We start from the raw sequence: 13,388 nt of genomic DNA on the forward strand, positions 1-13,388 counted from the left end.
CTCCACGGCCTACTGAACCGTGGGAATCAACAACAAACTCTGTTGTCCAAATCTGTTGCAGATGAATGTGAGTCACGTGGCGTCCTGTGCATGAAAAGTTAAAAGGCCCTGCTCCACATAAACACCACGGACCACTGCGCTGCAGTATGGATCCATTACGCAGCATATAAATTCATATCCACTGATAATCCTGTATAATAATCCTACAGATAATTAATATTACATACACTGCAGGCTGAAGCAACCACAGCAAAACTCAATACCTATGGGACCTTATGGGGCATGTGTGCAGCAGCATTAAAGCAGATAAATAATACAACAAACGCAGGATAAGGTGAGGATGAGGAGTGTCATTTTTGATGCAGGCACAACTGAGAGTTCACCCTGCAACTAAACACCGTGTACAAGCACGTCATTTGTTTGTTTTCCCATCCCTTTACAGATTAAGGGCGAGTGTACAGTAACACCGGGTCCCAGTTTTTTCCCCCCTCGCTGGTCCTTTAAGCCGAGAAAGGTGCAGACCGGACCTGGTGGGAAACAGTTTGGAGCAGGAGAAGGGGAAGTTGCACCGCCTCGGTTCAGGCAGCAGGGCTAGAGCAGATAAAAGCTCAGATAGTGATTGAAAGTGATGGTAAAAGGATTTAGCCTGGGCATTAACTGAGAGAGAGAGAGAGAGAGAGAGAGAGAGAGAGAGAGAGAGAGAGAGGAGGAGGAGGAGGAGGGAGGGTGATATTTTCCATAAAGCCTTTTTTTTTTCCTCCTCTCTTTCTTTCTGCCCTTGAGCATCCCGGGTAAACCCGAGCTTGTAAAGTGGGAAGAGGAGGAGGAGAGGGGGGGAGAAGAAGGGCGGGCACGAGCCTTTCCTCAAAGTCAATATTTTATACTTTTGATACTCCCTGACGCTGGAATTTCAGTCCTCTTCTTTTTTTTCTCTTCTTCTTCTTCCTCTCCAGCCGTTTTCTAGATCTAGGACACCGATCTACCGTGCGCAGCCATTCACGGTGTGATATATATATATAAAAAAAGAAAAAGTATCCGGACAGAAGGCAAAAAAACAAACAAACAGCGAGCCGGGGCAGCCAGGCAAGATAACCGGGAGTACAGTGAGGACCGCGGCGGGGAACGAGTACAGTGGATGATCGGGAGGGGGGTGGGGGGGGATCCTTTCTTTTTTTTTTTTTTTTAATCTTTCTTTAAACCTAAAGAAGGGGACCGTGAACGCAGCCCAACGCCACACAAAGTGCTGACCTGTCTCACGGATGCGCGTTAGAAGTAAGTATCTGATATTAATCTCGCTTTTTCTATTTTTATCTCTTTGCAAGTCTGCACCGGGAAGCTGCTCTCTCTCTCTCTCTGAGTTACACACATTACAGACCGGACCACTCCGGTGTAATCAGAACAGAGAGGAGGGTGAGAGCGACTTTGAGCTTAATCCACATTTGTTTTAGACACAAAAAAAAAACCTGCGCGTTAAACTGGTGAACGTACAACATCCATACGGTGTGAGCGATGCTGCGCGGTGGGGATACTGTAGAAGCTGACACACCCCTACAAGACTGTCAGTGACGGGGAAATAGCTTTGGCGACTTCACTTGACAGCTTGAACTAAGTCAGTGAGTCCACAGGGCTGCATGTGTGTGGGACAGGTTGTGCAAAGGACCAGGCTTCTTTCTCAGTCAGTTAGTGTGTGTGTGTGTGTGTGTGTGTGTGTGTGTGTGTGTGTGTGTGTGTGTGTGTGTGTTTGGGGGATGACAGTCGGATTATGATCAATTGATGGGCACGCTGCAAAAAAAAAAAAAAAAAAATGTCATGCCATATTTATGCATTTATTCGTGTATCCAGTTTAAGATCGAGTTATGGTCAAATTAAGTGAATAAAACGACTCCCAGTGCAGTTAGTTATGCTTAAAGTTTATTATTAAATGAAAGACAGTGTGCTAAAGTGGGATATAATCGTTTTAAAAGGCCTAGAATTCATAAAATCGCAAGAAAATGACACTTGATTCAAGAAAAATCTGGAAATAAGTCGATTCCTGAGTCCCCCCTTTGTGCGCATTTGCGCATATTTTAAGAAAATGTGTGTCACAGGCTTTTAAATACATCTTCCTTTTTGCAGTGCAATCATTGCATGTCTGTAAAAAAAACAACAACAACAACATCTGCCTCCTTCTTCAGCATTGTGCAGCTATAGGAGCAATTACAACTCTTACACGCGCAGGTGGCACCCGGCAGCAGCACGTGTTTTTACGCACAAGGTGATCCACACGGAGCGGCGCCTTTTATTGCGGATTTAATGTGCAGCTCTTTCAGATTAAATATCGCCGTGTGCACTGCAGGATACAGAGGATTTTAACCAAACATGCCCGCATTATATATTTAGAAGAAAGAAGAAAAAAACCTTGCTGTGTCACACATTCACTTTAAAGTTCTCCTTAGAGTCTGAAGATGAATGAGATGTTTTATTCCCACTTTCTGAGCTAAATTAGCCTAAGTTACTACAGCATAATTAAGGGCTTAATTATACTGCAAAATAGGAACGCGACCCACCCATTGGAGTGCGCGTTTAAGACTTTTATTCATGCAAAAGAGAAACCACCACGCGAAGCTGATGTCGCTGTATTTACAGTAAGATTGAGGATGTGTTGAACTGATGAGGATGCATTACTCATTACAGTAACATTTGTTCTCATTTCGCACCAGGACAATCAGAGGAGCTCGGCCAGTGCAATTCGTCCAATGGATATACCTGAAGACGCAGCAGCTTCTCCAACATCCTCCCGGACCAGCTCCACTGTTACCCCGCAGGACGCAGCTCTCTGAGACATGGACCCGCGTTAACATCTCTCTCCCATCAACACACAGCAACACTATGGTTAAAGTGTATGCCGAGATTAATCTCTGTCACATTATCCGCCTCTCCACCCACCGACCATCTTCCTCAGGAAGTCAGCCGTCAAAACAAGAGCGCGTCCCTCTCTCGGCTCTCCGGGGGCCGTCAATATTTGTGAAGAGACACTGAGCGATAAGTCGCCGTACAGTGTTCTCCTGTCTTTTAAAAAAGCCTGAAGGGGAGTTGTGTCAATTTACCTGCACCTCTCAATTCACAGTACAGCAGTATGGTGGTAGGGATGTCCACTATTTCCTTATGATCACCGCTCCATGCGCTTCACCTCTCCTCTGAGCTCCGTGGCCCCCTCACCCTGTGCCGGACCCCGCTCCAAACACCACCCCCCCAGCCTGCCATGCTCCTCCAGGTCGTGTTTCTGCTGCTGCTGCACTGCTTGGCCTCCACTCTGGGCCAGTACGAACTGTGCAAGTCCCTGGTGAGCACGGATGAGGGCTCGGTGTGGGAGCAGTACGCGTGCCAGCCGAAATCCGCGTCCATGAAAGACTACATGCGGATCAAGGTGGATCCGCCGGGAATCACGTGTGGGAATCCACCCGAGAGATTCTGCACTCTGGTGAGTTCATGGGACTTTTTTTCTTTTATATCTGTATTAACTTTAAAATGTGGCCACAGTGCAAACACACGTGCAGAAAACATGAATTAAATATATTTATCATCTAGTTCCAAGTGTTAAAAGTTGTAACCTATTCTGATTTTTAATTAACAAGATCACAGGGTCATGCAATTAAGCTGAATAATGACAACAATGAAAAGTTATGACACAAAAAAAAGGGGGTCTAATTAAAGTCAGAGCAGGATTCACACTATAAAAGCTAAAAGGGATGACATAAGTGCAATGACTTGGCATGGTTCGACCTCCCTCAGAGAGGTCCGGAGGTGTTGTTTACATTAGTATGGACTTGGCAGCCTGGGTTCCGGTTTGGTTTTGGCTTCCAGAGGACCTCACATTTCCCCCTGGTAAAATGCATATGGGGGGGTACCTTTTTAGTTTCAAGGACACTGAAGGGTGAGCTGGAGGAAAACTCGTTAAAATGTCTGCCACAGCAGTATTTAACAGACTTTAGCCTGCAGGCTAGTTCCCATCCCGGGCTAATGTAAGTGTAATAATTTGAAATAAGGGTTATAAAATCATTGTAATCCCAAGAAGACTGCAATTAAGTTTTCCCGCCTGCCTTGCTTCTTCAGTGGAAAGTTTTTTATGTTTGATTCATAGCAAGTTGGTCCTCCTGAAGTTGAAGAATCGAAGGTGCTAGACCCGTCTCAACAGCCATGAGTCAAAGTGTTTCTACACAGAGCGTCTTCATCACATTATACAGTCACGTCATGCTGTTAATTGGGTGTTTGCATTCTGTGCGACTGCAGATTTGTTACCTTAGGACAGACTTTTACAAACCACCTTCCACCCGGAGTCTCGCTCCCTTCCTCTTATTGATGCTAATAACTTTTGGGGTTCATTTGACAGGAGCAGGAAAGGATACTGTGCTCCTTGGAAACCTAATGGTTAATGATTTGTTTAATGTAGACGGAGCGGAAACCACTGTCGTCTTCGGAAAGCCTCTCCGATGACTTCTATTGAGACGGGAGATGGAGGCAAGGGAAAGAGAGAGAGAGAGGGAGATGGAGAGTGGGTGGGTGGGGGGTGGAGAGAAGAGAGATGCTCGCTGCCATAACGTATTGACGTCTGCCCCCTAATGGCCCTGGCCTGGAAACTTCTATAACTATGTTTCTGAGTGAGCAATGATGAAATATTGATGGGCTCCTTAATGGGCTTCCTTACAGGGGTTAGCCAGCGTTGCTTCATCCCAAGGATCCAGAGTGCGCTGGTGAGAGAAGAAGAAAGTGAAGGGGGGGGAGTGTATAGAGGGCGGGACAGGAAGGAGCCTGGGCTTAGTCAGCACTTTTATATCGGACGGCGTCTTTATAGTGGAAAGTTCTGGTTCTTCTCAGGTCATCCGTGGCTGTGGGGATTGTACCGGCACCCCTAGTGCGCTCGCTGGGGGGATTTAGAGATTGAAGAAGCTTGCGAGATGAAAGTTTACTTAAGAAGTCAGTCAAATTCCTACATAATGAGAGCGCAGAGTAGAGTTTAATATGTAACTAGATAATTGAGCCAAAAGAAATGCTTCTCCAGCATGTAATAATCCATATTTTTGCATTTATCTAACAGTAAATCTCTGCATTTTGGCCGCGCATTCACACCACATCTACCCCTAACAGGTTTAATCCATCTATACACAAAGTTCAGCAGGGAATCAAGGCCATTACGTCTCCTCTGTCTTTCTTTTGGACCAACCAGCTGGGTATTAGTCGGAGTTATTGGTATACAGATCATTTATTTTCAGGCAAGCGGCATTTTTTTTTTTTTTTCCTCTCTCCCTCCCGTCTTCCTCTTGCCCCCGGATTTGGCAGCTTTACAGAAAAGCCAGTTTCTTATCTAATTGGTGTACATTTACATTCACTCATTCAGCAATCCCACAAGTCAAGGGAAAGTCAGGGCACTGGGAGAGAGAGGGGGGGGGGGCACTAAAAAAAAAAAAAAACACTGCATCACCCAATGCGCAGAGCTGCTCATCCTTAATAAGACTTGAGACATACTGCGGAAGATGCAAAATAATTTTTTTCCCCCTTCTCTCACCCCATGAGTGCTACAGTGTGTTCCTTAAAAAACTATTGGAGAATTCACTTTTCGGGGTGGTGGGTTTTGATGTTAAGGCATACTGTAGCTTCCTGTGCTTGCATTGGTTTACAGTAGTTTTCGGTCCCTCCATATCCACAGGGATACATATTTATCTCCCTTGTTTTCTGGGAATGCAGCATCCCTTTCTCCTCAGCCAAAACAGGCCAGCATGTTGGCTTCTTTCAACATGACGGGCTTCCAGCACTTTGACAAAGATGCTACTGTCACTAGTGCTGTGTTAAGGAGCTTCAATAGTTTCTTTGTAGTTTCTCTGTACCATAGCTACTATAGAGTTTGCAGTGGATGGATGATGGAGTAAGGAGGTGTGTTGCAGAGGGGGGGGGATAGCTAATGATGAGCGAGAGGTGAGGAAGATCCAAGCTTAGCTAAGCAGAAAGATGAAATCAGACCACGGTTCCACAGTAGTACACACAGTGTCGATATAAGAATGCTGCATTCAAAAAGGTCTCGCCGCTCTGTTGTTTGTTATTTCTTTTTTTTCTTTTTTTTGGTTCTGAACCGAAACCTTCAATCAAACATCTCTCTTGGGGCGGAGAACAGAGAGCAGCCGAATGCAAATGGGAATGTGTGTGTGTGTGTACAGGAATGTACAGTGTGCTGTGACATTAACAGGAGAGGGGTGTGTGTGAAACATGTGCACGAGTTGGCGCACTGTAGTCTTAGAAAGGGAAAAAAAAAAAACACACACACACACACCCCACACCTTCCTGTTCCACAACACATTTGCCCGTTTTAGAAGGTAGAAAATCAGCCAGCTCTAAAAATAGACATGAGAAGAGAGAGAGAGAGATGCCGCGCAGCAGCGGAAGGGGAGCATTGCAGGAAGGGGAGGAAGATGGCAGCTGGTAGCGTAGATCAGTGCTTCCCAGACTGGGCCTATGGCCATACTTCATACTCCCTGCCCAGTGTAGCCCTGCCAGGCCCGGCTGGCGTGCCCTGCCCAGCAGTGGGGCCATCAAGGCCATGCAAAAGGGCCACCCACACCCAGCAGTGGGCCATCCCAGATGCATCTCCCTGGGGTATAAAAAAAAAAAAAGGTAGCCCAGGTAGCCAGCGTCCTAATAATACACCCTTGGAGGTGAATTTGGGCACAGCGTGAGGCGGGTTTGACAGCGCAGGGCATGATTAACGGAGGGAAAGAAAAGAGAGAGAGAGCAACAGAAAAAGAGTGACTATGAAAAAAAAAAGAAAAGAGGGAGGAGGGTGTGGTGATGTAATAGCATGGCTTGCTTCCCCATTAGGACACAGTTGAAAGTGATCAGTGTGCGTTTAGATGTGTTGGCAGAATGTGGGGGGGGTGGTTATAAGTGAGATTTATCCCTCGCTGAGGTGATACTAAGAAGGATAAGCTTAGGCTTAGTCTGAGGTGAACGTAGAAAACCGCCGTACTGATTTGGAGACAAGACGGCGTATGTATGGAAACTACAGCCGGTGAGAGAGCGGCCTCATTGACGAGTGATCAGTTTAAAGGAAATTTTGTCATCATCATATTTGTGTCTCGTAGAATTTTTACCTCCGCTGTAGACGTTTGGGAAATACACGAGGAGCGCGAGCTTCTTTGCTTTCCAGCAAAACTTCAACGCGACAGACAGACAGACAGAAGGAAGAAGTCCCCTGGAAATGTCTGAAGACGAGTATTTGAGATGATTTATGTTGTGCGGGTAAAGCTGTAGGAGACTCTTTGCCATTATTAAGATTGCTCTTGCTGTAGTTCACATTCCCACAAAATTTTACAACGAGAGGTAGGCGAGTAGAGATGTGGCCAGAAAACTTGAAACCGACAGAAAGCCGCTCAAACACGAGGATTTCTAAAAAGGGATATTTTCTGTGTTTACTTCCAGACACACTCAAAGTCTGTTTGATTCCTGTTGATTTAAAACTTGTCCTAGTTTATGCTTGTTCTTTCGGGAGTCCAAAATTTCCACAAAAAGAAAATCTGCAGAATAGAAGTGATAGTAAAATGTAACCAAGGGACAAGAATATGATAACACACGGGCTGACCACCATCTCCCTTTAATATCTCCTAACACAGCTCCTTAATTAAAGGGGGAGTTTGCTGGTTTTGCACATCAAAGTCTGTTTACAGGTCTTGGGGAAGACTACAGTACTGCCTGTGTGAAAAAAAAGGAGGATGTTTGAAGAGCCAACCAGATTTCTGTAGGACGCTCATCATCTCTGCTTAAGGCACACGTGAATCTCCGTCTGAACGACGGAGTTGCATTGTTGGTAATGTAGGCGCCATGTTTTGACAAGCCGATATCGTCGATCTTCATCCTTCTTTTTAAAAACTGTCTGATCTACAGGAGTGCAATGCTAAATCGGCTTATATAAAAAATGTTGCACAATCCAAAGCTTTAAATCCTTTCCCAGCCCGTCTGCCTTTTTCTACATCTCCTCCTCCTTTGTGATTGGTTTAAGATTTAATACCAGACGTCTATAAAAAGATAATAGCTTTTACGTGAATTCACCTCATCAGTGCGTCTTCATATTCTCTTCTTTCAGTGTATCAGCTGAATTCTTAGATAACTTCCTAATATAACTCGACCTGGTCCGGCTGTGGCGATCTGCTGTGCTGTCCCCTGCTCTGTCCTTCTTCTCCCCTCCTCTAACACAATCACACAAGCCTACAGAAAACATTTACTTTTGCTTGCACGCACACACACACACACACACACACACACACACACACACACACACACACACACACACACACACACACACACACACACACGGCTAAGACACATTTACACTTGCCAACTGCTGTTTGGTCCTTGGTGAGACATTTTACAGCGAGTTAATAATCACAGTTTCAGGTAATTAAAGTAAAATGCAAGTGTTTCCAATTTAACACACACAGACACACACATGTATGTACAGGGTTTTCAGACAACACACACACTCATACACCATCTTCACTCAGGGTAACAGGAATCTCCAGTATGATGGAAAAAACCTCAGACAAAATAAAAGATTAACGTTATAAGTGAAAAAGCAATATCCCTTTCTCTTCCCCTCTGTGGCCTTTTTAATGGGAGGGTCATTTCATTTGATGTTTCTCCAAAACAAAATAAATTGTGTTCTCTGAGTGTGTGTCCCTACCTTTATTCCCCTTGCTAGCAATATAACTTAGAAACTTCTATAAGTGGAGGAAGAAATAAAGAGGAGGGAGAGGGCAAGGCGGTGACGGAAAAGATTCTGAGTAGGGAAGAGAGCGAGGAAGGACGTGCAGGTTTTCTTTGTGCAGCTTGCTGTTTCTGTAGGCAACCGGTAATGTTTTGTTAGTGTCCAAACACTCAAATAACTCACTTCTAAACCGATGTTTATGAGGAGGTAAGTTGCATTTTTGCAATCAGTCCTCGTAGCTGCGGCGGCGGCACAACTTTCGCCCTGGAGGAGTTTATTAACGAGTGTTTTGAATCACATTGTTTTCCCACAAGTGAAAACAAGGAAGTCACTCATCGGTGGGGGCATCATGGCGGCTGTTGTCGTGGAGACAGGATCCCAGCGAGGATAATTGCTGGAGGGGCTTAGCAGTGCGGGCCACCTGCCGCAGCAGTTGGCCGGGATCTGCGTGCGTATGCATGTGTGGGAGAGTGTGTTTGCGGGTACGTGTATCCTGGCATATATATATATAATAAGATATATATAAGATATATATATAATATATCTATATTACATAGTGGGCCGGAGTGGGATAAGGAGGACAGGGCACACAAAGGGCTTAAACATAACCTCGTGTGTAAGTCTCCCATGGGGGATAAAAAAAACAATCTTTCAGCCTATATTACAGTACATATCACCTCTACTGTAGCTAATCCTAATGGGCCCAGAAAGGTCAGAGCAGACAGCAGCTTTTTGACCAGACACTCAAGTCCAACAGAGAGACAACAGTATGTAAAAAGACTTTCTGTTTAGTTTGCACACGCTTCCTAAGATGCATAAGGCGCTACCACAAACAGACTCCGGGAGCTAACCTATATGGAGTTGTATGAGTTGTATCTGGGACAGTGTGACAGTGCGATCATTTTCAATAGGATTTGTAGGTCGAGGGTCATCTCCAGAACAACAGGCCTACTAATCCTGTCCCGTGTGTGCAAACGTGTGTCTGCACTAAGGTCAGAAGATGCACAAATGTAGAGCTACAAAAAAAAGGCCACGACAGTAGCTTCCCCCGCCTGCTGACGTTCTCCATAACCTCCTTCGTCTAATTCTAATGACTTTTTCCAGTTGCAGTTGTTTTATGAGCATTGTAGATTATCATCCTAAGTGTGTTTGCGCTGACAGTGATCTCTATCTGAGTCAGTGCAACCGGGATAATTGGGTTATCAGATACAGAACAATGCTACTATGTCGTTCCAGCGAGAAGAGAGGGAGACAGATTATCAGCAGTTTTTTTTTCTCTTGGTATACAGATACTGTAGTTTCTTTGCTGTGTCTTCACATGCATCATGATCCTGTATATTGTCTTCTGTGCCGTGCAGCTTCCCTCAGCACCGGGCTCAGCGTTTGCTTATGTTTGGAGTTTTCCCCACTCTGCGTTGTCACCATAAATCAGATGATTTATAATCTCACCCTCGCAGGATTGTAACTTTTGCTTTTGTTATTAGACCACTAGAGTGGATTTGACTGACTGTTCACTTTCCCCTCGGTGCAGTCCAATGACTTTATTCAAAAGGCAGAACTGTCGGCGGGTGCAGATTCTTGGCATCGGACATGAAAGAAAGAAAAAAAAACGTCTGAAAAGAAGCGGTGACACACGATCTGTGCTTGCACAGTACATCGATAATATGCAGTATCGCTTTCACGTTAGAGCTTACATCACAAAGGAGAAACTGCTGTTTAAAGTGATACTTCACCCAAAAATCTTTTTGGAGTATTGAACAATCAGCTTTTGTACGCCTGTAAAGGTGGCTGTCGAAAGTTTGGTCAGCTTCAATTTATGTTACTTAGAATGGAAACGTGTGAAAACACACATGGGAAACTTTAAAAAAAACTACTTCATAATCCACTTCTCCGCTTCCCATCTGTCTGCTCGGTATGTTGCAAACACTCCACGCAAAATATGGCCAAACACACAACTTGTATCTGAATCCCCGCACATGACTCGTGCATTGGTTTGTTAAAGCCTCCTGCTGACTGACATTTCCATCAAGTATGAAACTAGAAGCTATTTACAGTAAAGTCTACAGAGGGTGGAATATCACTTAAGTCATTATGCAACCTAATTCTGCTGTGCTGAACTTAAAGCAGTTGCGGTGTTACGTTACATTAATGCTCCATCAATTTGTGTAATTCGTGTTCGTGTCGCTATAATTTGATAAATGGCAAAGTAGGTGAATTAATTTTGCACATCACTCCGAATCAGAGTAAGCGTGAATCCGCATGAAATATTTCATTCCGTGTTGCCACAGTTTTCAGCGTCCATTTGGATTTTTCTTGTAAGAATTTAATATGAGGTAAAAAAAAAAAGGAAAATAAACATTAATCAAAAAATGAGTGAATAAACGTCTTAAACGCTCTTTAGATGACGTGAGCGTCAGCCGTCTCTTAGAGTTGATAAACTAGATCCTAGATGAGACAGACGTTCGTCAAGGTGGATGTTATTTTAACTGAAGCAATATGTGTAATTTAGAAGAGCTTTAGCCAAGTATTAGTTTTTTATTTGAACATTTGATATCATGTTACAAAACTTTAGTGCAACAACAAAACATAAAGCCGATACTGATTTAGTTTGTAATCACTTTTCATGCATTTCGACTCTAGGTTTGCTTTATTCTGTTTCCATTTCAGCCAAATTTCCCATTATTTAATCCCTGTTTATCAATCCCTACGTATATCATTACATTGTTTTCAACTGCTGCTGGATGTATCAAGGATTACACACAAATAAAATGAACTTAAATTCAAAGCACATACAGACATTCTTCGAGTACAATGTAAGGGGCAGATAGAAGGTAAAACCTTGTGTTGTTTCCTGCTCCGAGCATACATGTGATTAATCATGTGATCACTTGAGAGCTCTGCTCTTAAAGGTTGCTATTACTCTTCACTGAAAGTAGGACTCAGTCGCTTTGTAACAAGTGCCTTATTATTCACTTTCAGCTGAACACTTTTTTTTCTTTCTTCCCCCACTCCTAAATTGGCCGGTTCAAGCATCCTTGGCTGTAATTCTTGAAAGTTTGATAAATAAGGGGCCCGGTGCTTTACAAAGACACAGCAGACAGGCTGCAAGGTTAAACAGGATTTGTTTTATGTCGACGCATACTGTAGAAGATTTTTTTTTATTTGACTAATAGAGAAAAAGATGAGTATGTAAACAGTATAAATTGCAGAGAAGCTTATGTTTGTCAGTGCAGGTGAAATGTTAATTTAAGTGCCTTGCTCGAGCAAATATTTGATGTTACCAGAGCTTTACTTCTCCTTCCTTGCATCTTACTACTCTTAGTCATTTGTTCTTTGTCATAACTTATTTAAATATCTAAAAATATTCCAGAAATAATCACAAAAGCAAATGGGCTGTTTTTTTCCCTGTAGTTGTTGTTGTCGTCAACATAATTTCCATTACCTTTTACCAAACAGCTTTTTGAAATGAGCTAGTCGCGTTCTTAAGCGCCACAATTACAAGACGAGGAGAAAAGGAACAAAACAAAAAAAAGAAGAAAGGAGCGAGAGAAGGAGGAAGGTGAACGGATATGTTAAGACTCTGCACTCCATCAAGAGCTTGTTAAGCCGAACGCAGGTCTATTGGATTTCCAATAAATAAAAGAAAAATAATTTACTGCTATAAAAGTTAGTGCAAGCGTAGAAAACAGGAGAGGAGGTCGGAAACGTAGCCGAGCGGAAACGTCACAGGCATCTGCAGCTAATCCTTCACCTTAATAAAATCCAACAGCAGAAAAGTGTTCATGATTTTGTTGGGGAAAATTAAATGAATCGGTTAATAGATAGAAATGATAGTTTTGGGGTCTGGATTTTCAAGTAATGCTACAAACGTGCACGGTTAACTATAATGAAATAAGCCGGTGGCTGTATATCATGAATACTTGGTCAAATAACACAAGTAATGACCCCTTTCAGATGATGAATGACTGTACGACTAAATACGAGAGGAAAATAATAACCTTTTATCAGTCTAATTAGTACATCCTGAGGCCGTGTGGAGCCTTCAGAACGCGGTACAATCTAAACAGCGATACAGCTGCATTTTGCAAATTAAGCACCAGGAGAGATGGCTGTGAGGATCTCTGGGATTTCTCTGTGCAAATATTTAATTTCTGTGCTGATGTAGATGTCAGACAACTGGCTTACATGAGTAAAGCTGCATCAATTTGACTGAAATGTCTGCAAACGTCTCAATATGATGAGCCGGAGAGACTGTGGAAGAGAGAGAGAGAGAGGGGGGTGGGACTGGAAATTTAGAAAGTCATGTGAAGTTAGATAGAAAGAGGCCTGTACTCAATCCCGTTGAGTTCTGCGGAAAGGGCCGAGGCTTGAAAGTCTTGGCATCACTAGCAGGAGGTGGATCAATTCTCTGGAGTTAAAAAGTGCAGCGGCACTCTGCTGTCTATGCAAAGACAGTGATGATGCACGATCCTCTTGACCTTCACACTTCCTGTTGTGTTGTTTGGCAAGTTTACTTTTAAAGCTCTGTCCCTCTCTGCGAGGAGTTGAAGGCACTCCTCATTTTAGACACACACACACACACAGCACCACCCTTTGCGGGGACAATATGGATGCTTTTTTGTAGAGTCATAAACAAGAAAAGTCAGTAATGATATATGAT

The 13,388-nt window shown here is 43.6% G+C and overlaps 1 protein-coding gene across 1 annotated transcript in view; it reads left to right on the plus strand.

Moving 5' to 3' along the window:
* Positions 1-748: 748 nt before the first annotated feature.
* The window catches only part of LOC113746459 (netrin-G2-like), a 38,686-nt gene continuing 26,046 nt past the window's right edge, over positions 749-13,388 (plus strand). The window contains exons 1-2 of the mRNA XM_027282226.1: positions 749-1,272; positions 2,700-3,460. Coding sequence (XP_027138027.1) covers positions 3,242-3,460 — 219 coding nt within the window. The 5' untranslated portion in view covers positions 749-1,272; positions 2,700-3,241. The remainder of the gene's footprint in view (positions 1,273-2,699; positions 3,461-13,388) is intronic.

Source organism: Larimichthys crocea, chromosome IX (assembly GCF_000972845.2).
Source record: "Larimichthys crocea isolate SSNF chromosome IX, L_crocea_2.0, whole genome shotgun sequence".
In the NCBI taxonomy this organism is placed as follows: domain Eukaryota; kingdom Metazoa; phylum Chordata; class Actinopteri; family Sciaenidae; genus Larimichthys; species Larimichthys crocea.